The sequence below is a fragment of the Podarcis bocagei genome (genome assembly GCF_964188305.1).
Source record: "Podarcis bocagei genome assembly, chromosome: 6".
NCBI lineage: Eukaryota > Metazoa > Chordata > Lepidosauria > Squamata > Lacertidae > Podarcis > Podarcis bocagei.
The window spans coordinates 47,638,797-47,661,399 of NC_138130.1; the positions used below are offsets into that span (position 1 = coordinate 47,638,797).

The 22,603-nt window shown below is 38.6% G+C and overlaps 1 protein-coding gene across 2 annotated transcripts in view; it reads right to left on the minus strand.

Annotated features, from left to right (window-relative positions):
* Positions 1 to 22,603, minus strand: part of CFAP47 (cilia and flagella associated protein 47) — a 185,850-nt gene that overhangs the window by 61,918 nt on the left and 101,329 nt on the right. For both annotated transcript variants that reach the window (XM_081197772.1, XM_081197773.1), the window contains 5 exons: positions 21,227 to 21,340; positions 16,217 to 16,314; positions 5,716 to 5,894; positions 4,599 to 4,706; positions 1,348 to 1,459 (listed from right to left, as the gene is read on the minus strand). In XM_081197772.1, the coding sequence (XP_081053898.1) occupies positions 1,348 to 1,459; positions 4,599 to 4,706; positions 5,716 to 5,894; positions 16,217 to 16,314; positions 21,227 to 21,340 (611 nt within the window). The remainder of the gene's footprint in view (positions 1 to 1,347; positions 1,460 to 4,598; positions 4,707 to 5,715; positions 5,895 to 16,216; positions 16,315 to 21,226; positions 21,341 to 22,603) is intronic.

Below are 22,603 nucleotides of genomic sequence, written 5' to 3' on the forward strand. Positions count from 1 at the left end.
CATTCAGCTTATCCAATTCATTATCAGATGTTTATATGTCATCATTATTCATAAGGATGTTGTAAAAACAAACAGGCAAAAATAATCTATATTTAGTATGAAAGGTTTTGAACTCACTTGTTTCTAAAAGCTGTTGGATTCTTATCTTTTAAGTAGGTTGGGTCCTATTGCTATGGCAACAAGAGTCCCAAAATAGTGTTCAATTCATGACAGAAAAATGGATAAGATCTTCAGTGACAAAATCTATTCAGCTGTCATAATTGGTGTTTTCATTCTCCAGGAATGCTACTATGCTCTTCCTAGTAGTGGCCATCTTTCAATGGAGTTACCTTTAAATATAACCCTGAACACTTTTAAAAAGGAATATTCTTAACTTTCCAAAAGTAAAAACAATTCTGTGTTTCTACCCATTATGAAGTTTGGCTTAATCTTTCCTTAAATGGCTGGCAATCCCTTGTCTCCAAGATTAAAGCTTCTTCATTTCTAGCATCTTTGGGGTTCATCCTTCCTGTACTCTGATACTTTATTATTAAGATAGTTGTACAGTCCTGCTCTTTGAGATTCATGTTACATCCTCTCTTTTCACATCTCTCTCGGGGATCTTAGTTCCCAATATCTATGCTCCACTAAGGTATATTTGTTTCTTTCCAGCGTCTATGTTGTTCTTGGGCCTCTGTCTTGACTTTTAAAAATAACTAGCTACTGCATGCTTTCTCAACATCAGATTATTAAGTTCTGTCTAGAGACTACTCCTTGTTGCTCAAAAAGCTTCAGAATACAATCTGAATATACAAATCAAACCAAATCTTTATTACGGTCATAGACCAGCATAGGGGGGTGGGGTACAGTCATTTAAAATCTGAAAAACGATTTGAAAAACTAAAAAGAATTAAAAGTCTATAAAAATATAAAGGGAGCAAGGAAAGTCTAAAAGAAGGGTTAGGAACATTAGACGGGAGTGGCAGAGCATAAGAGGTTAGCATACATAAGACTATAGCTATCAGTCTACAGAGCATTCTGATATGAGTGCTCATTAAATCTAGTTTGTGACACAGGTCATCGTCCAATGAATTTTGAGCACTGCTGTGCAGAATCTGCCAACACTGTATGTTGTAGCAGGGTTGGTATCTGAAAGTAGCAAGAAGGTGCACCCTTACACAGTAATGGCTAGATGAAGCTAGTATGGATGTCTCTGTAATACAGGCACATGCTCTGTTGTTTCTATTTGTCCAGAGTTTTCTTGCCTTTAACATATAAAGCCACCACACCACATGTTTTCCATAATTGTTACATTCCTGCATGGTACTCTCTCATATGATTATAAAATAATTTTGTTCTTCAACTTACAGGGATTTCAGGGTCTGTCTCCATAATAAAATGGGCTGTATTGCTATTCATATAGTTCAGCTCCAGAATTTCATATGTAGGATTAACCAGATGGATATATTGACGGACCCATCTGCAACAAGCATAAAAAGTCATGTTATTACATCATTATTAAGTACTGGGATTGATTCAGGTTCTACTGAATATTCTGATAAGATTATTCTTGTGTATTTAGAAAGTAAAGTAATGATCAATACAGAACAAAACTTTTTACTATTACTAGCAGCTGCCCTCTTGGATCTTAAGCAAATATTTCCTATACCTGCTATCTAAAATCTTTTAATTGTCAGCCTAGGTCAACAGGGGCCTTAACCAAACTAAACATTCACTCTACTATTGAATCTCCTCTTCTCGAGCTATAGCTGTACCAATATTTAAATACCTGTAATAGGCACTGAATGGAATTCATAAATCAATTTTAACATTTTGAACAATGTGAAGTATCACATTATCAGTGATCACTGTTCCTCTATTATTAAATTGACACCTAACAGATTTATAATCAATGTAGCTCTCTTTTCAAGACTAATAGTAATATATTGTGGCCTGACACATAGATTATACCTTTGATCCAGTTTTCACCATAGGGTGAGTTAAGAGTATTTCATTTACTGGTGTGACGGCCTGTTCTAGATGGGGTGGCATTCTCCCAAAAGAAGTAGGCACATGGCTTGGGGGTATTCCTTAACCCACTGTCATTAGAGGCCAATGAAACCTCAATGACAAGGAGTGCCTTTTTCCAGCTATGGCAATTCTTGGACCAATATAGTGTGGTATCAGTAACTTTTGTTCTGGTGACCTTGCATTTGAATTACTGCAGTGTATTAATGTAGGGCTACCTTTGAAAATGGTCTGGCAGTTGCAGTTAGTGCAGAATGCAGCTACCAGGGTATCAACGGGGTCAGCAAGATGTTAGAATGCAACATTGCTCCTTAAATCACAGAACTAGCTGTCAGTAAGCTACTGGGCCCAATTCAAGATGTTGGTAATGGTCTAAAAAAAAAAGGTAAAGGACCCCTAACAGTTAAGTCCAGTCGCAGCTGACTCTGGGGTTACAGCGCTCATCTCGCTTTACAGGCTGAAGAAGCTGGCGTTTGTCCGCAGTCAGTTTTCCGGGTCATGTGCTTCTGGTGCAATGGAACACCGAAACCAGAGCAGCACATGGAAACACCATTTACCTTCCCACCGTAGCAGTACCTATTTATCTACTTGCACTTTTTGGTGTGCTTTTGAACTGCTAGGTTGGCAGGAGCTGGGACCGAGCAACGGGAGCTCACCCCATCGCAGCGATTCGAACCATCGACCTTCTGATCGGGAAGCCAAGAGGCTCAGTGGTTTACAACTGCCCTAAATGGCTCAGTGGTTTACAAAACCCTAACTGGCTCAGGGCCCAAGTAGCTAAAGAAGTGCCTCCTCTAAGCCAACCGACTCAATGTATGGATTGGGTTATTATAGACTGCTACTTTGTGAATATTTTAGTTTTGTATTTATTTTTTCATCACGAATATAATTTTGTGCTTTATCTTTGGTTGTACATTGCCCTGGACTCTGTTCAAGGAAGGGAGATAAATACAATAAATATAAATAAATAAAGCTATGTATCAATTATAGAACTGTTAGATCAGAAATATAACAAGAAAAGATCACAAATAGCCATATAACAGAGTCCATAAAAGCTACAGCGTCTACCCTCAGTAAAACTGTACAAAAATTAATGATACCCAAACTATAAATGATGATACCTGTATTTCCCTTCAATGAAAAAGCGCAAGGGAAACTTGTAATTAACTGACTCCTCCAATAGCATTTGATTTAATGCCATAAACCTGCAATTCCTCTTGATCATCGTGTAACCTTGAGGACTCAAACAAGATGACCGCTCTATGCCTTCCACTTAAAAGACGATTCATCCACCCCTTTTCACTCCCAGCTTTTTCTCCACATGTGTTAACTACCAATTGCTCTTTGGGCAGCCTTTGTATTTATGACTGAGGCAGAATTATCAACCTTTAAGCTTACATATAAATTAGATACTCTGCTCTATGTTGTGATTGTGGTCTTTTTTTAAAAAACAAAAACTTTAAAACCTTTAGTAATTTATGAAACCAAAACCATATTTTTAAAATCAGCATATGCACTACCCAACAATATGTACTTCTTCCTCAATGCTCTTGCAATTCTTGAAAATGCACGTACAAAAGATGTAGAGGTTTTGTTTTTTTAAAAAAAACTGTTTTCCAAGGTAAAGGTCACCTGGTATTACGACATTGGTTTTATCTGGATTGTGCTATAATTTCAGAATGATTTCAATTAATAAAAATGTCACTATAAATCATAGGACAAGAGCAAAGAAAAAAGCCAATGCTGGATGGGACAAGCTAAAGGTCTATGATGGAAAACTGTGATTGCAAGCACGTTGCTGTACCTGATTGCATCCTCACAGCTCCCACTAAGACCCCATTCTGAGAAACAATATGATTGAATTATACCTGAGAGATAGAGAAAGGGTGCAGTGACCTTACTGCAGACTCCTTATCTCCACCGATTTTTCATAATAGTAAAGATTTAGTCGGAAATTTTTTTACAGGCCATGTGTTTTCTGCTGCTCTCTCCCCCTGCTGTGATTGAAGCATTCATAAGAAGTTGCAGCTCGCAACATGATGGCAATCTTCATCATGTGAGCAGGACCTCTCAGAGCAAAAGTTATTGAAGCACAAAGTACTATTTGTCCTTATGGAGGAATAACAGAAAATACCTGAGACCTATTCTCCCAACCTGTGTAACTTCAGTGATTTTCTTTTATATGGTATATTTGCAGAACCTGGCTACGAGGCAATATTCAAAGGGTCTTTGTCAAGTAAATGGAGAGATAGAGTAGTAGCAACTCTGAACTAGGATGTCCAAAGCATCCTTCACATTTAAAGTCTGTACAGAGTTTTAACAGAGTCAAATGATTAAGGGAATCAGTCCAGTTCCATTACAATGCTTTATACTGATCTACACATTGCTCCTCAGGCATCAACCAAGCTAAGCTGATGATCTTTCTGGCTGCAATCATTCAACTCCCTTGCAGTCACCTCCAAAACAATCTCTTCTAAAACACCAAGGTAGTCAGATGAGGAAGATAATAACATATTATATAATAAGATATTGCACTACTATTTCATATTTCAGCATATTTGAACTAAAGTAAGGAACAATCCTACACTTACTTTCCAAGTTCACATTCTGCTATAGGCAATTTTGTGGACCGAGGTCTCTGTGCCTTCAGTTTCAGTGCATACCAAAACTCTCCATGCTTCTCTGACTGGAATACAACACTGAAATGAGAGATATAAGTAGTTGTGACTAAAATGACTTTGCTGTGCACAACAGTTCTAAAGGTTGTGGTGTTCTGTGAGGGCTGGGGCCATTTGTAAAGGTGGTGGAAAAGCCCATCACAGAAGTGTTATTCTTATTACCTCCCTCAACTAAAGATCACAGCAAAAAGAATTGGGGATCAGTAATAGTAGTAGTAGTAGTAGAAAGCAAACATTGAAACAGCTGCCCCTTTATTGGCCAGTGGATGAGGCCAGGGTGGATGTTATTCTGCCATGATGTTCTGGGAGAGCAGCCTCCCAGTGGCCTTTGAGTAGAGTATGCATTCCTTCAACTTTGAAGATGGAGCCAAATGCCCATTGTGGCAGGGTGGGGTGGGAGAAAGAAAGCTCCTTGCAGCTGACTGATAGATGGAGCCAATCTGGTCTTCCCCTTGCCATGATGCTCTATTAGACATGACTTCATATTAGAAGTTTAGTTAAGCATCCGATAAATAAGTGACTTAAGAGTTTGGCAGAGTTCAGTAGTCTGGTTCAGCTGAAGACTATGAAAACATGCTATAAGGCAGGAACCAAGATCAAAAGGTCAACAATCTTATTGTTTCTAATTATTATACCGCAGCCTCACTGAGGTTTCCGTCGTGATTAGACGTCTTTAATTTAAATGCCCTTCATATTCATTAAGCTGTAAATTATTTTTAGTTCACAGGAATCTCGAAACAAAAGTCTTGGATCACATCATTTATAGTAAATAACATATGGAAAATAATTTAACTATCAATCTGAAGTTAACATTAATATTGAAAAGGCAGCATGAGAAAGCAGCTCCAACTGCAGAAAATGACTAAATCCATTTATAAGTCAGTTCTGCTCAGCGAAGTGCAAGCTTTATTAAAATGATGTTTCATGGAAAAAAGTAGAATAAAGGCAATTAAATAATATTGCTAAAGTGACAAGAAGGACGATAGATCTAGTGAAACTCTGTTTTAGCAGCCACAACTGTAGATCTTACCTTCCATCCAACGCTCCAGTAACAGCTGGAGAGTACTTTACTTCATAGTGAAATGTTTCTTTTGGCTGGAGAACAAGGCTTCTTTCACCACTAAGGGTAACAGGATCTATTAGTTCCACTTCTAATTCCAGAATATCAGCTGTGGGATTGGTTACAGGAATTCCAATGCAAACAGTATCCTAGAAAAGAAAAAAAGACCATGTGCCCTTAGCCTTTACCAAACATGTCAAGAAAAGAATGCTTATTTGAAACAGTTGGCTTTACATCCACTTTGCCAGATCTATTTGCTGAATGCATCACCACAGTGGTGCAAGCGTATCCTCAGAGGCCACAAGAGAATGAAAGAAATTGCCACAAAATGGTACAAGCATACAGCAAGAGGTGTTCAAGCCTGAGGCCATCTACCTGTCAGGAATATTTGTGGGTACTGAAGAAATAACAACCCATGCTAAAAAAGCAACTCCTGCCTTTTGTGCTCATGAGATATTCCATGGGGACCTCACATAAACAGGCATTATTTCAACCAGGAGAGATGCCAAATAAGTGCTTCTATAGTTGCTTCATCACAACAAGTGCTAGGAAGCTCAGTACCATTCCAAACTCAGAAAATCAGAGGATGGAGGAAATCACTTCATCCCAATATTAAACCCAGTTACAGAATTCCCTTTTGACTCATTGCTAGGCCAAACATCAAGTGAAAATATGCAAAATTTCACAAGCCTTGATACAATTCAGATGTTTGATATGATTTTACAAGATGAAAAAAGGTTTGTAATAGGTGGAAAGTAGCCTCAAGTTCAGTTCTAGGGTTGATTAATGCATGCATTTTAATCAGTTGATGTCTTATACCAAGATAGATGGGTATATAAAATCACCTCAATACAGAACAGCTCCAGTCTTCCTGAGCTTTATAAGAAAATCTGGGCAGGGCAGGAGGTTGGGGCGGGGGGCTCAGGGTTTTTCAGAGACCTCTCAGAAAGACCAGGCTCAGTCCAAATGCTGGTGCCTGCTTTTCCCAGCAATGCCTGCCATCGGCTTCCCTCCTTCGGCTTCTGGGATTTCTGGAATCTTTAATTCCTCCTAGTTTAATGGGCTGGGCACAGAGGAATTAAAACTACAAATCCCAACACCCTTGGTGGTGATGAAGGAGTCTGAGATTATCGGAAAGTTCCGTTGCATCATGAGAACACAGGGAAGTTTAGAAGGGTTCTAAACATTTAAAGAGGGACACGGGTGGCGCTGTGGTCTAAACCACTGAGCCTAGGGCTTGCCGATTGGAAGGCTGGGAGTTCGAATCCCCACGATTGGGTGAGCTCCTGTTGCTCGGTCCCTGCTCCTGCCAACCTAGCAGTTCAAAAGCAAGTCAAAGTGCAAGTAGATAAATAGGTACCACTCCGGCGGGAAGGTAAACTGCGTTTCCATGCACTGCTCTGGTTTTGCCAGAAGTGGCCTGCGGACAAACGTCAGCTCCCTCGGCCAGTAAAGTGAGATGAGCGCCGCAACCCCAGATTCGTTCGCAACTGGACTTAACTGTCAGGGGTCCTTTACCTTTACCTTTTAATGTTTCAAGGGTTATTTATATAACAGGATTACTCCTGACCTTTGAGGTGGCTCATATGTAAAACTGACAGTATGGGATGGCCATAGAAAGGGAGGGGGAGTTTCCATTCTCACTTTTCTGTATTAGTAGGTGGGAGGAGGACTGCAGATAGCACTGTGCAAAGGCAAGTCTGATCAGCTGTTCACTCTGTTGATATCAACAGCCATTCCTCATGGAAGCTGCCCTAACACTGCTTTAGTCATTCCAGCTTCTGAATATATATATTGTATTTACTTTTGTATTTACTTTTACTGATATAATAGCATGTTAATATTTGTAGACTGCTTTGGAAGCCTATATAATGAAAAGCAGAACAGAAGTGCAAATAATAAATTAATAAATTACACACATAATTTATTATATATTGTGGAAAGGATACACACCCACACCCACACACTTTAGAATTTATATCCTGCTTTTTCCTTAAGCTCAAAGCAGCTAACAAATCATATAACAATAACAGCAACAGTATAAACTGGCCACAGATCCTTGCCACTGCATAACAAGATACAGTTACCACTAACTCCTCTCTGACAATCAAAACTAGGAAGCAAATAGGTTTTATCTCACACAGTATAGCAAAATAACCTTCAGTTTTTGTTATCAGCCCTCATTACTTAGCAAAAGAAATAAATAAATGATCACAACCCCATAATATTTGTTTTAGAAATATGCTGCAAAGGGAAGATCCAGTCCTTTCATTGAGATGCCCCTATAAACAAATAAAACGCTACACCAACAGTGCTAAAGATATTTCTGTGGAAAATATGGATCATTCTATTTATGCATAGTATAATAAAACAGGATGGGGTGGGGTATGTGTGTAAATAAATGAGAAAGATAACAATAATAAAGCTTAGGCAGGAAATTTACTGCCTTACAAGGAGTGTGGTATATCTTTGCCTGCTGCCCTTCATAAGACCCCTTGCATTTACAGAAAACGGCAATTTAGACTAAATATGCATTTAAAGCATTTAATGTTTTACAGATGGCAGAGTTATATCCACCTAAATCATTCGATAGCCTTGCATCAATAATACACATTTTAAGGTTGCAATGAAATACTTTAAGGCTCAGATGAATCATTTTACTGCTGTAAACAAATTTTCCCATTAACTTTTTACCACTAAGGGCTCCATAGCAAAACCTTGTAAAAGGAGCTTAAGCTGAGAGTTAAGAAACAATTCATTATTTTTAAAGAAATCCTGTTTGATGAACCTGGCAAGAGTCTAAACGCTTGCTAACATCTATGAGCAAAGCAATGCTACTCTCCAGATCCATTAACAGGAGGAAGATAAGATGGAGCAGAGGTGCCTTTTCCCTTACAGAAGAGGACCTGCCCTACCCACAGATAGTCCCACAGGTGCTGAGCTGGTGCTGGTGGTTATTTCACAGGTAGGAGCCAGTGTTATGTCCCTAAAATGAGCATTCTGATGGGGAGAATAGAGACAGCATTGGATTCACTGAACTCGAAGGCCCTTTCAGTTGCTGAGGAGAAGCCAAGAGTTCTATGCCTACCTGGATCTGGCGCACGCAATCTCACCACATTGGCCACACTGTAGCCAATGAAATGAAACCCATGAAAAACAAGGTTTTCAGTTGCACTTATTCAACGAAACGGTGTAATAATCATAAACGAAGCAGAGCAGACAAATTTCAACTGTGCTACAAGGATTGTTGAGTGAAGCTTGAAAATATCATACTTGTCAGGGGTTTTAGCTAATGTGCCTGAAAGCTCTTGATGAGTACTAGGTGCTGGAGAAGAGTGGAAATATTGGGGAAAGGTTGTTACCTTTGTATCCTACTTGTGGGTTTCCAAACAGGATGCACACTTGATGGGTCTCTGGCTAGATCCAGAGGAGCTCTTAGATAGGGTTGCCATATTTCAAACAGTGAAAATCCAGACAGAACAGTTGAGCTTTTTTTAGTTTTGCTCAAAAATTCACAAAATGCTTGGCAAATTCTCAAAAAAATAAGTTTTTGAGCTATTTTTAAGGGAAGCTGCCAAAAATGACGCTGCTGACATGGGTTGCCATATGTTAGGATTTTCCCAGCCATTTTTGCGATTTCCACCTGACTCCAGTATTCTGGACATGTCTGGGAAATTCTGGACATTTTTTCACACTGCTCTATACCCTTTGGGGTTTTAAGCTGCATGCTTATAGCTTTAATATTTTCCAGCTATCAATAAATAAACCAAGTGATAAGATAATTGGCTCAGGAACATGTGTGTCAGGAAAGCAGCAAAGCTGTCTCACATTTTCTTCCACTTTTGAAGTAATTATAGAATTTCGGAATGCTCCAGTTTTCTGCATATATTAATTAAAGAACTGCTTCACAAAGAAAGTGTGGTCTACACAAATTGTTAATATCTCTGCATCTGCCAACATTCAGCTCCTTCGTAAGTGGTCCTCATTTAGCATGTTTAATTGAACTCCTATTAAATTTTATATGGAATATTTTCCCAGCATTTGGAAAGCAGAGACCTTTTCCTATGCATTCATGCCCCTTAGGGTTTAATTGCAAAGATTCCATGTGAAGTTGTTACAGTGTTAATATTGTAGTTTAAATTCCACTGGTTGTTATCTAAACTACAGAAGTTTGTGTGAGGAAGCATTAGAAAGCACTCAACATATTACTCTTTGCCACTGAAAACATAATACACTGCAAACTTATTCACAAGTGTGTTTTTAAATAACAGATGGAGTGAAATATAGAGTTTTTAGAAATATCATTGAATTGAATTGCTAAACATATCTTCAAATGCGTACGTTGCAAAGGACTCTTGAACTGTCTCTTTACCCCCTGGTCATTGTCCTAAAAGAAAGCCTGTAAAATGGGGTACAACAAAATTATATTTGAAATAACTTAGGAATCTAGGTTATATATATATATATATATCTAATAAAATAAATACATATTTTGATTTGAGGCCTTGTTGCAATAAGGTATCATTCAATTACCAAGAAGTAGTGAAGGCCATAGAATTACAGGGGTGACAAGGAGCGAAAGTTCATCTAAGCCAGATCAACTCTCTGCCTCAGAGTTTTTCCTTCCTTAGTCAGCAGTTTCAATGCATGGCTTTCCATGGCACCTGCACAATGCTGCAACAACATTTTACATTGCTATAGTAATTAACTTTGTACTAATGTAAAGAAATGTGGTAAAATTCAAGCAACTTTTTGAAAAATAGTATGTCAAAATCTGCTTCCAACAACAGGAAATTTGCTGAATAACCAAACTGTTGATGTTTGCCTCATATTAAGAACTCCTGCTGAGCAAACACAATGATGAGGATTTTTTTCCCTTCAAAAAACAAACTGTTATTTCCCTAGCATTATCTCCCACCCAGCCCTAGTTGTTTTAAACCTTATGATGCATTTAATTTAGCTCTCAGAATAAATGCATAAGCCCAGAGCAGTTCCAGACACTGAAAGAGAGTTACTGCACATTTATGTCAGTGAAACAAAACTTGTCTCCATCTTATTCAGCAAATTAGTTGTTGAATTTCAGATAGCATTTCAACACACACCAGGCTTTATGGAATTGTCTCTACTACTGCTTTAAATCAACTTTCAACTGCATTAATTTATGCAGTATTCAATGGGATGATTTTATGTTTAAAGCTTACAAAAAGGACTGAGCTAATGACAAATTAATAAAAAATGTTCTGCTATTTGACATGTTAGGCAACTCATTTTCATGAACATTAACACACGTCTAACCATTCAATGAATAGCCCTCTGCTGACCATTTTTCAGTCTTCCCAAGTTTATTTGAAGACAGTAGATATTTTATGATCTACACTAGCCACCTAGTGATGCACCAGAGAATTGATTAATGTAGTATTTTGCAGTGACTGTGTACATATCAAATATTTTCACACTAGACATAGTTGTTCTATGATCTGCACAAATTTATTTTCTATACAGAGCTTTTAGTTAGAATGATTAACAGCAGCCTTCTCAAAGTTGAGATATTTGCTCATCAGCCACCCTACCATTGTTGTTTCACAGAACACTCCCAGGTGTTGTGAAGTGCACAATTTCTACAAATGAAAATCCACCTTTGAGATGTGGCTCTCAACTCCAAGAAATGTTATTATTATAAATATGCCAACTCAATTTGAAGTTTATGAGAAAATGTCCTCTCATTTAAAATGACAAAAATAAACATTTATTACTTTCTCTACATCCATAACGATATGCTCTGTAACTATACTGAGTAGGTGTACATTTATAAAGTTATCAGTAGGACTGTGACTTAGTTTAATGTGAAACCAATTTATTAAGTAACAATTAGCCCAACCCAGCAAGAAAAAAATCCTTAAGCATATGGTTTAACATGTCCATCCCTTAGAAAGGTTCAGTGCTGCATGTACTGTGGTACCTTGGGTTAAGTACCGTATTTTTCGCCCTATAGGACGCACTTTTTCCCCTCCAAAAATGAAGGGGAAATGTGTGTGCATCCTATGGGGCGAATACAGGCTTTCGCTGAAGCCTGGAGAGCGAGAGGCTCTCGCTCTCCAGGCTTCAGGAAGCTCTGCGCAACCCTCTGCGAAGCCGCGCCGGCCTCCGGAAGGTCGCGCAGAGCTGCCTGCCCTCCTGGGCTCCGCGTAGCTCTGCGCGACCCTCGGGAGCCCGACGCCAAGCCGCGCCGGGCTCCCGAGGGTTGCGCAGAGCTGCTTGCATTCCGAAGCCTGGGGCGCACTGAAGAGCGCGCCCGGGCTTCGCACAGCTGTCCGCAAGTCTGGGGAGACCGGCGTGGCTCCCTAGGCTTGCGGATAGCAGGCTGTTCTGGGGGCTGGGGTCGGGGGAAGCTCGGGCTTCCCCCACGCCAGCCCCGTGCCTGGGGGGGGAAATAATTTTTCCCCTTTATTTCCCCCCCCCAAAAAAAACTAGGTGCATCCTATAGGGCGGTGCGTCCTATGAGGCGAAAAATACGGCACTTAATTTGTTCTGGAGGTCCGTTCTTAACCTGAAACTGTTCTTAACCTGAAGCACCACTTTAGCTAATGGGGCCTCCAGCTGCCACAGTGCCACCGCCACATGATTTCTGTTCTCATCCTGAAGCAAAGTTCTTAACCCGAGGTAGTATTTCTGGGTTAGTGGAGTCTGTAACCTGAAGCGTATGTAACCCGAGGTACCACTGTACATCCCCTTGTAAGGCTCAGCGGGGGGGGGGGGGGAGAGACACCAGACCTAGAGGGAGGAGTAGAGAAAACTAATAATATTATTAATACCGCACCAAAAGAATTCAACACAATAAAATCGCAGATAGCCTAGAGCAGTAGAGCAGAGGATAAAACTTTGAACCAGCAGACTAAAAGAAAGAAACAACTGGAAATGAATAAAAAGCATTAAAAACAAACAAAGAGTGGAGGGGGGAGGGGGGATTCTCCTTAAGAACCTTGTATAGTCTAAAGGAAAAAGAAGAGAAAGCAAATGAAATGATGGACAAATAAATCAAGTGTCTGTTGTTTGCTGAAAACAGAAATAAATGAAGAAATAGATAAATATATCACACCAAAAGCTTTACCAATGAACCAAGGGAAAGGGAAATGGTCCTGTACTGAACTCTCCTCAAAGTTTGCAAACTAATACAAAATGGGGAAAAAAGAAGAGGGGGGAAAGCACAAATTGATACAAGTGCTGTTTTTTAATTGTTAAGAAACAGGAAATGATTGGGAAGGATGCAGATAGTTCACTGCTCTTATAAATGCCTTTATTTCCAAGGCAGAATTTGCAGATGGATAACCACGTGAAAAATATGGGCTGACCCTCAGGCAGCAGGCCCACCCATCTTCCCCAGGACGACAGGAGCTGAGGTGATAGTGAGCCAGGCAGGAACTTCAGAACTATTACTTAAGTCCCCGGCTAGTGGCATGCAAAGCAGAGCTTTCCTAGAGCAGAGCTTTCCAAACTCTTCCATGTTGGTGACACACTTTTTAGACATGGGTCATTTCATGACACAGTAATTCAGTTTTACTAGCAAACTGGAGGTTAAACTAACCCCTTTCCAGCCCCAGGAGGAACATGAAGAATGTTTTCACAACACACCTACACACTGCAGTCAACATGTTGCATGCTGCAACACACAGTTTGGAAAGCTCTGCCCCAGAGGCTGTAGGGGGAAGGAGAGAAGTCAAGATAAGCCACTGTTCCTGCCTCTTCCACCAGAGGGAGCTTCCAATGGATCAGAGTCACTTTAATAAACAGCAGGAACTCTTAAATTCTCAAAACGTACACCAGATCCAATCTAGTATATACTGAATTATTTTGGAGGCAAGAAGGATTTAATAAAGCAAGTAGACTTTGAGACCCTCAGGGCTGTTGGCTACCCTGCCAAGGCTGCTAAACTACAAAATGATTTATATAACCATTTAAATTTCATGTTGTTTTTACAACCTATGGTCACACAATAAAATTCTGCTACAGAGCAGAGTATATGGAGCTAAATCATCATTCAAGGGGGGCTAAGGTGAGAAAATGAGAAAGATGAATCCAGGATCTAGTGTCTAGGATCCAGAATGGTCCAAACAGGAAATGAATTCAGGGGGAAATAGAGTGAGGGGAGAGTTCAAAATTGAAATAGTGCATTCTGAACCTCACAAGGAAATAAAGAGAAAAGAAAGAGCAGAAGTGGGGGTGAGACCATATAAATAATACATCTAAACTGTTCAGGCCCAAGAAGGCTGGTTCAGAGAAAGTGGCCAAGAGCAGCCTAAAAAACAGAAAATGGGAACTACCCAAAGCAAGAAATTAATCCCCTTAAAAAGATGGCAAAAAGGTAAGCAGGCCTTCAGAAGCCTCAGAACATACAAAAATCTATTAGCTAAACTTGAAACTAAGCAAAAATAATATTAAGCAAAGAAGTGAGTGACCTCTAGCACTGACTACAGGCTCCTTTGAAACCCGCATTAATTATCTCTACTTTTCTGCATTCTACTTTTCCTCATTACAATTCAATTATGTATTGGTAAATGATAGTCATGGAGCAAACACCTGCAAAAGCAGTTTTCCATTGTTTTAGAGGATGACACGATCCCAACTCTTACTGGGGCACAGGGAGACTCATGAAGATCATCCAGTGCTGCTAGCCACATCCAATAACAGATCTTGTACTTTATCCACACTGGGGTCTTAGCTCAACTACAGCATGGTCATGATTCTGCTTCTCAAACTCCAGACAGATATTTCTTCCCTCAAGACAGACATTCAAGCCTACTTCAGGCATGAGGAGAATTTCTTGTCCAAACTTTCCTTACATTCCTTCTGGGGTAATCATATTTACAAGCACATAGATTTGCTTCCCAAAATTTAGCTCAGTAACAGAGATGGTTTTGTTGGATTTCGATTGTTGTTTTGTGCATGCCATTCCCATGCTTATTTACTAGAGTGGTCTTTTTTGTAACTGGAATTAACCAACCCATTGTCTCAGTACACACATCAGAAAGCAGAAGCAAACATGGTGTTGAGAAAATATATTGGCGTGGCTATCCCTATACAATATTTTACCATGCAAAATGCAGCCCTCCCCACAATGTGAGCTTGTACGCAGAGAAATTAAATGGAAATTGGCCCTTACTGAAATTTGCACTCCTCATTTTCAAAAGTTAAGCACATCTGAACATCCTCTCAACAAACACATTTTGTTTGCTTTTTCACGCACAGCATGATCACTTATTATTAATATTTTAACAGCACATTTCAAGAACGACATACATTCTTAGAGAATGTTTTCAAAATTGCACATAGGAAGTAGGTATTTTTGTTTTGTTTTTTCCATTTCTGAATAGCTGTACTATTTTCTCTTACTGTCAAAGAGAGTGCAATGGTTTGCATATTAAAACAAACACCTTTCTGTTTCAGCTGCAGATGTGGGCTGCTGGGCAGCTTATATAAACAGATACTAAATTTCCATAATGCATTAATGAATTAAACCTGCCGAAATAAAGCCATAATTGGAAAATACCTGTAAAACAGCAAACTGTCAAACTATCTGTCAGCTATTTTTATGCTGTCTGATAAAAATCTGGCTCCTGTTGAAGGCACAGACACACCAACACAGATCTTTAAAAGCATGCCATCACTGGAGTTCTGCAGAACACCATGATCTCATTTAGCAGGATTATTGGGTTTATGACCTGTGGTTTCCCAATTCTGAACACTGTACGCTCCACTGTGAGTTTTGATTTCAGATAAACACCAAGTCACATTTAATATTATTCTCATTAACACTTGTTCTCCTCTACTCTTTTCATACAGAAACTACCTCCTTAATTTTGAGCATTTTTCCTGGGTCTGATATCTTTTAGGAAGGCATTCACTCTATGTTGACTTCAGCTCCTAAACCTCCATCTATCTGTATGGTGATAATTTTCTCCCTCGTTTCTAAAAGTGGAGCAAATCAATCTGTACTGAAAATCAGGACTAGGTCATGTACTCTGCAAGAAGAGCTTTTAAAAGGGGAGCAACACAGAAAGAGAAACAATGGTGTTGTTCAAAATGTATATACATTATGTAAAGTTTTTTGTTCTTACAAAGTAATACTCATACCTTAAACCAGTGTACTCTGGAGAAGAAAGCACAATTTTGTATAAAAACACCCCAAGCATAAGCTCTGACAAGCTTCAGATTACACCAAACTGACCTCAGCTATAGTCTCCAATGCATGGCTTCTACAATACATTTTACAACCACCTCCTTCAGTGTGGCGAGCATCAACTCCTCCTACAAGAAGGCATTAACTATCCCCTGGACCCACCCAGTCAGTCCCTTCTTGCAAGATCTTTAACAGCCAGGGAAGACAAGAGCCGAGAGAGCATGTAAATTATCACATGAACCTATTCAAATACACAGCTAAGAAATCTCTTTGGGCCATAAGTGAAAGTAATCTTACCAGAACAGCGCATTCAACATGTATAGTTTTTTCTGGTGCAGCTGGTATACAATTTATTTCCAGGGAAAACCAGACTTTGCTGTACGGTGGACTTTGTCCTAAACAGGTCAAGAAATAAGGAGGGCAGGGGGAAAACACAATGAATCTTGGGTATTAACTGAAGACTTAATGCAGACATGAAATCATTTCCTGTATGGAAAGCACTTGTGCCCCTTAATATCTAAATTCTATAGCCTTGGATCCTAATTGCAACTTAGGGGCATGCAAAGCCTTGCACTAGCTCTGTACAATTGTTGTATTTTTAAAAATGAAACCCACACTCACCCTGAAATATTAAGTTTGCAAGGTGACAGAGAGGGTCAAGAGACTACAGTTCAAGACAAACAAATCTGAGGTACCCCTGGTCTCACTGAAGTAATTTCCTGATTATTTGGATACTGGCTAATATAGCCTGACATGTAAAATATTTGAACCAAAACAATTTAATGATGGAAATGTTCAAGAACCTAATGTCATTTATTTACATAGCCATGTATTTGAGATACATTTTTCACTTACATTTAGAGTACAATACAACAAGCCAAGAGTTTTGTCCACCTCCTTTAAACAAAGTCATTTGCCATGGAGCATCCATTAATACTTCTCTCACCATCTAAAATCACTATCTAGAGAGAGTTGCTCAAGGTACAGGACCATGTGTCTACGGGTTTGCTGTTGCCAGGAGCAGAGCAGCTGAGGGTCAGAGAAAGCCCCAAGACAACCTTTTATTAACCACTTCCACTTCCCCAGCAACAGGGAGAAGAGCAACATCAGGTAAGACCAGTGGCTGACACTGCCCATGGCTCAGGCTCCACCTGTCTCATGGAAGTTCTAGGATGGATGAGGTACTTGCTGGGGTTACAGAAAGTGAGTTAAAAGCCCAGCAGGCGAGGCCAATTAAGACTCCTTGTCCCCACTACTCTACCAGAAACAGAGAGAAGTTACAACCTTCTTCCCTCTGGGTCAGGCATGGTATAAGACTACGTATGGGAACTGGACCCATTTCTTGCCACATTTATAACTCTAGTAATTCTCCCCATCACCCCATTAACTGGATATTAGTCATCTAAAATTCTGTTCGTGACATGCAGTTGCAGTCCTTGGGAAACAAACCTTAAAAGGCTGAATTTTTCAGAAGCTTTTAACAAAATCTTCTAAACATGTACTCCTTAGAAAATTGAGATCGTTGTGTTGTTGTGGGTTTTCTTTCTTTTTAATCTGCCTTAAAGCATCATGCCATCACTTTAAGTTTGGAGGTTCCAGTTCCCTAACTTCTATAAATTATTTTGCATCAGATAATTTTACATAGTTTCAGTATTGTTGCTTAAGTATGTTGAGAAGTCAGGTTTGAAGTCACACAAATTTTTAGGCAACAACCTCTGCAAATTATGCTATTCATATATCAATGTTTCTATTCATATATCAATGTTTCTATAGGGACGCAGGTGGCGCTGTGGGTTAAACCACAGAGCCTAGGACTTGCCGATCAGAAGGTCGTCAGTTCGAATCCCCGTGACGGGTGAGCTCCCGTTGCTCGGTCCCTGCTCCTGCCAACCTAGCAGTTCAAAAGCACATCAAAGTGCAAGTAGATAAATGGGTACCGCTCGGGCGGGAGGGTAAACGACATTTCCGTGCGCTGCTCTGGTTCACCAGAAGCGGCTTTGTCATGCTGGCCACATGACCGGAAGCTGTACACCGCCGCAAGTTGGTCACCCCAGAGTTGGTCACGACTGGACCTAATGGTCAGGGGTCCCTTTACCTTTATATCAATGTTTCTTGATTGAAAACGCAATAATCCCCTTATGTTTGTGGCTTGGAGCTACACCAAAAGTAACATTCTCTTGTTTAATCCAAAAGAAAAACATTTTTAATGGTAATTATATCTAACATATTTATTTTAGAATGTGACACTGACACACACACATACAAACTTTGTATGACATTTATATTTAACTGGAAAAGGAGAGGTGCCTTACAGGATCAGACCACAGTCTGCCTATCTACTGTTTTGTTTCCCACAGTAGTCAGCCAAACTCTACATGTTTATCAAGTAGACTGGTGAGAATGCAACAACAAAACATCTTCCACAGCAGGGAGCAAAACAGCTTTTGAATATAAATGGAATAAGCTTCTGTTTCTCACCCAGTGTGATCTATCATCCTAGATTCTACCATTTCACACCCACCTACGTGAAAATACATTGGCAATAGGAATTAGTAATTTTTTCGGGTCAGTATGTGTGTCATATAAGTTACAGGAAATGTATTGTTGGCTGAAGTACTGAAAATGAGCCAGAGGAAAGCTGTACAAACTATAGAAGAATGCAAGCTAAGTTGGAGAAAATATGTATTTGATGAAAAATAAATCATGCCTTCTTTAACAGAGAGTTGGTTAAATGGGTGAAGGAAACTAAGTGGAAATAACACCACTTGATTTTAGGTAAGAGGTCTTTTTAAAAAAATCATAGGCCAATTAAAAAATAAATTGGAAAAATGTGGACTTGCAAGTGTGCACCTTATGTGATTTTCCTCTGGTTTGGCAAGTTGTATCCAAAAATAGCAATTAATGGATTTTTAATAATAGGTGAGAAAGTTATGTTTTATTTATGATTTAGCAAAGGGTTTAGGGCACTGGTTGTGGTAAATACATAAAATGCCTTTATTGATTATTCATCTGTTTATTGGCCTGTCTATAGTCTTAGGACTTGTGTCAATCAACCTCAAAATACTAGTCTGTTTGGATGTTTAGCTTGTTTTAGACTGAACACATCATTATATAAAAGAAGCTAATTCTGCCTGCCTAATATAAGATTCAACTGGGTTGTTGTTGTTTTTTAACAATTTCAGTGTGATTATCTCAGGGAGATAATGCAATGCCACTCCAGTTTAAAATCTGAATCACCTACATGAAATAACCCCTTAAAACAAGTATTAATTTAAGTCCATTAATATTAACAATAAGACAGCCCTAATTACATAAGCATCCCTGCAATTATAGAGAACAAAAAGCTGCAATTAGGCAAATCATACTCACCCACATACTACATGTACATTTGATATTAATGGATTTTCATTAGACTATTCTTTTCGAAAATACAATCTCAAACATTTCCCAGAAACTGCTAATAATGAAATAAGGCTCTGAGGGAATATATCACATGACACTAAATAGAAGTAAATATAATGTCCAACAAATTGACCAACATAATTATTTTAAAATTTGATAGACCACAATAAAGCAGCAGGTAGTAAAGAAATTTAAAATGTACAAATTTCAACTTAGTCTTCAAAAGAAAACCTGAATTAAATATTCCAGTGAATAAAACCTAGGACTAGATAAGTCTATGATCCAAGTTTCTTTTTTGGTCCTTAAACTAGAAACATGTACAAGGAGATTCCAAGTTCCAAATGATCTAATTTGTTAAAAGTTATCAGCCATTCTTGATTATTTTCTTTACAAAAGGTTTGTTTTAAGAAAATATATCATGTCGCCTTCATTATATTATCTTCAGAAAAAATTACATGTTGTTATGTGGTATCATAGCAACTCAGAAGGACTACAAATATTTGTCAGTCGTGATTGCTAAAAATATTCTCTAAGAAATAATATTCCTATGTGGAATGCCTGATGCCTGGCATGCAACATCAGTAAATGTGGACTGTGGTCAGAAAGTTGAAAAAGTTTGACATTTTCCATTAGCCATTATATCATTTTTTTTTTCCTTTGCAAACCATAGGATCCTCGTTTATCACAGCAGTACATAATGCATTTTTGCCTTTGTCTTATGAAATCTTTCACCAATTTGTTGGGGTTGTGTGTTTTTTTGTAAAGGTTCTGGTATAGGCCTCTAGTTTAAATAAGATCCTTCTCTTTTCCCCAGTCACTCATGCTCAGTTTGCATTAACTACTATGCCAGTTTCACCTCAATGCTATTGCATAATTTTTATCCCCAATTATGTATTTCAACCTTATGCTCTTTCTTTCACCCCTTCTCTCCATGCACTGTATAACAGTCTGCACTTCGAGTTTTTCATTTTCTCAGGGTCACTAGAAATATAGGATTATAGGCCAAGAAATAGGAATCATACTTTTCTCTCTACTGCAAAAGTAAAAGGAACAAAACACAGTTGTAGTAAATATGTGACTAGTTGCATCAGTAACATATTCAAAACTAAGATGCACTGTAAACTCAAATAACAACATGTGCTGCAATAACATATAGTAAAGAGCTTTGCTTAAAATATTTTGTAAAAATATGAGAACAAATTACTGATGACAAATATACAGTGTGAAAAACTACATGGTAAATGTTATGAAATATGCATTGAAAACAAACTATCACTCTGTGTTGCAAAAAGAATTTGGATTTAGAACAAACATTTGAATGATTCAATGAAGTTTGCACCAACACAATATGAACTGAAGACTCATACATATGGTTGCTAAAACAACTAAGGGTCATGTAGCACCTTAAAGAGCAACATATTTATTGTGTCATAAGTTGTCATGAGCCACACCCCACTTTATCAGATGCATGATTGTGACTTGCAAAAAAATGACACAAAGCAATTTATTTTCAACTGAACAGTCACAAACATTACCAGGTTTCCGCTCGTAGCATAGTAATGATTTATAGTTCCAAACTGGTTGTGAGGACAATTTAAACTGCTCCCTGAATGAAGTATAATTTCAATGGAAAGGTTTCTATACTACTCTGATATATTATTTGGTCTAAAAAGCCTCAAGTTTGATTACTGGCAATAGTGTTTTAAATACAAACAAGCAGTTTGTATTTAACCTAAATAAGTATGTTTCTCAAAACAACAAAAGACTAGTCAGCTTACATCCAGGCAATATGCATTATTTAAAAAGGCACATGGTTTAGTGTATAAAATATGCATTTCACTGAAAAATGAATGATAGAACATCCATACAGACTGATAATGAAATTACCCATAATAAAAAACCTACCAGTGTTTGCTGCATTGGCTTTTTTCGGTAGTGCTCCTGATAATTTCTGAGGGATCTGTACACCATCTGTCTTCTGTTGCTGTTCTCCATCTTCAGCAGCAAATACAATTACACCTGAAACAAATAGTTACCAGATGTTCTATTAATCAAGGCATTCATTTCATAAGATGGCCTGAAACCCTCATGCCAGTGTACACGCAACCCTGCTTATCAGACAAAATCCATGTTTTTAGCTTAAATGAATTTTTGTATTAGATATTTCATTTTGGAGAAATACCTGGAATTGGGGCCTTCAAATACGGAGCATGGCTTAATAAGCTTTCAGTAAATGACATCCCTTTTCCAGTTCAAATTTTAAGGCCTGACCCCCAAAGCAAACATAATGTTGTAAACCTGTTAGACATAGTTAGATATTGGGGGGCTGTGCTCCTTTCAGCACCACGCCAGTGTGAATTCTGCCCCACCTTTCTATTATCAATTGTGGTTAAGCAAAGTTAATACCTTCTATTTTTCCCTATTGTAAAATTTAGGAATTTTATGGAAATCAATCTCATTTACCCTTTGCAACAGAAAAGTCCCTAGTGAATATGTCAACTTTTGGAAATCTCATTCTGAAATCTAAAGAAGATGAAGTGAGCACCTAGGCTCCAGTTTGAAGGTGGGAGACTCTTACAGGTAAGCTATATAGTCTAATTTTTACATGAAAGCAGGACTGCAATGAAAAATCAATTACAAAAGAATTTGGAATTTTAAAAGGGGATTTTAAAGCAAACAAATAAAACTGAATATTGTATTGCTTCCCTTTTCAGCAGTAAAGTAAAAACTCAAAAAAGAGGGGGATATAACTTAATGTCATGTAAAACAGAGTAAAAGACACAACACAATATGCAAAAGAAACCATATTCATATTTCTTTGCCCAGCCACATTTAGCCAGAATATTAAAAATCTTCGTATTGCCTAATTATTAGATTGGATCCAGATGTCTATGCTCAGCACAGACAACTGAAATCAGTATAAAGTTGTCAGGTAGAAAAATGGGGGTAAACCTCTGTTTGAAACTCCTGCTAATGGAAGGAGACAGTTCTGGACTAGATAAGAGATGAGCAGAAGGCAGATCAGGATCTACTGGTAGACCTCTTGATACCTTGCAGTAGGTTGACAAGGATTTCTGACTCCCAAGTTTCATAACAGAATGAACAAATTAAGACTTCCTCACTAAATTAGACTGCTCAAGTAAGGAAATCTTGGGGCTACCAGGAATAGGATTTTTGTGTGGAAGGACGGTGAGCTTAGCTCAGTTATGATACTCAAAACAAATCCCTGTGCTCAGCTGCTGAAGGAGCAGCCCGTTAATAGGTTATTGTGTTGTTTAATCA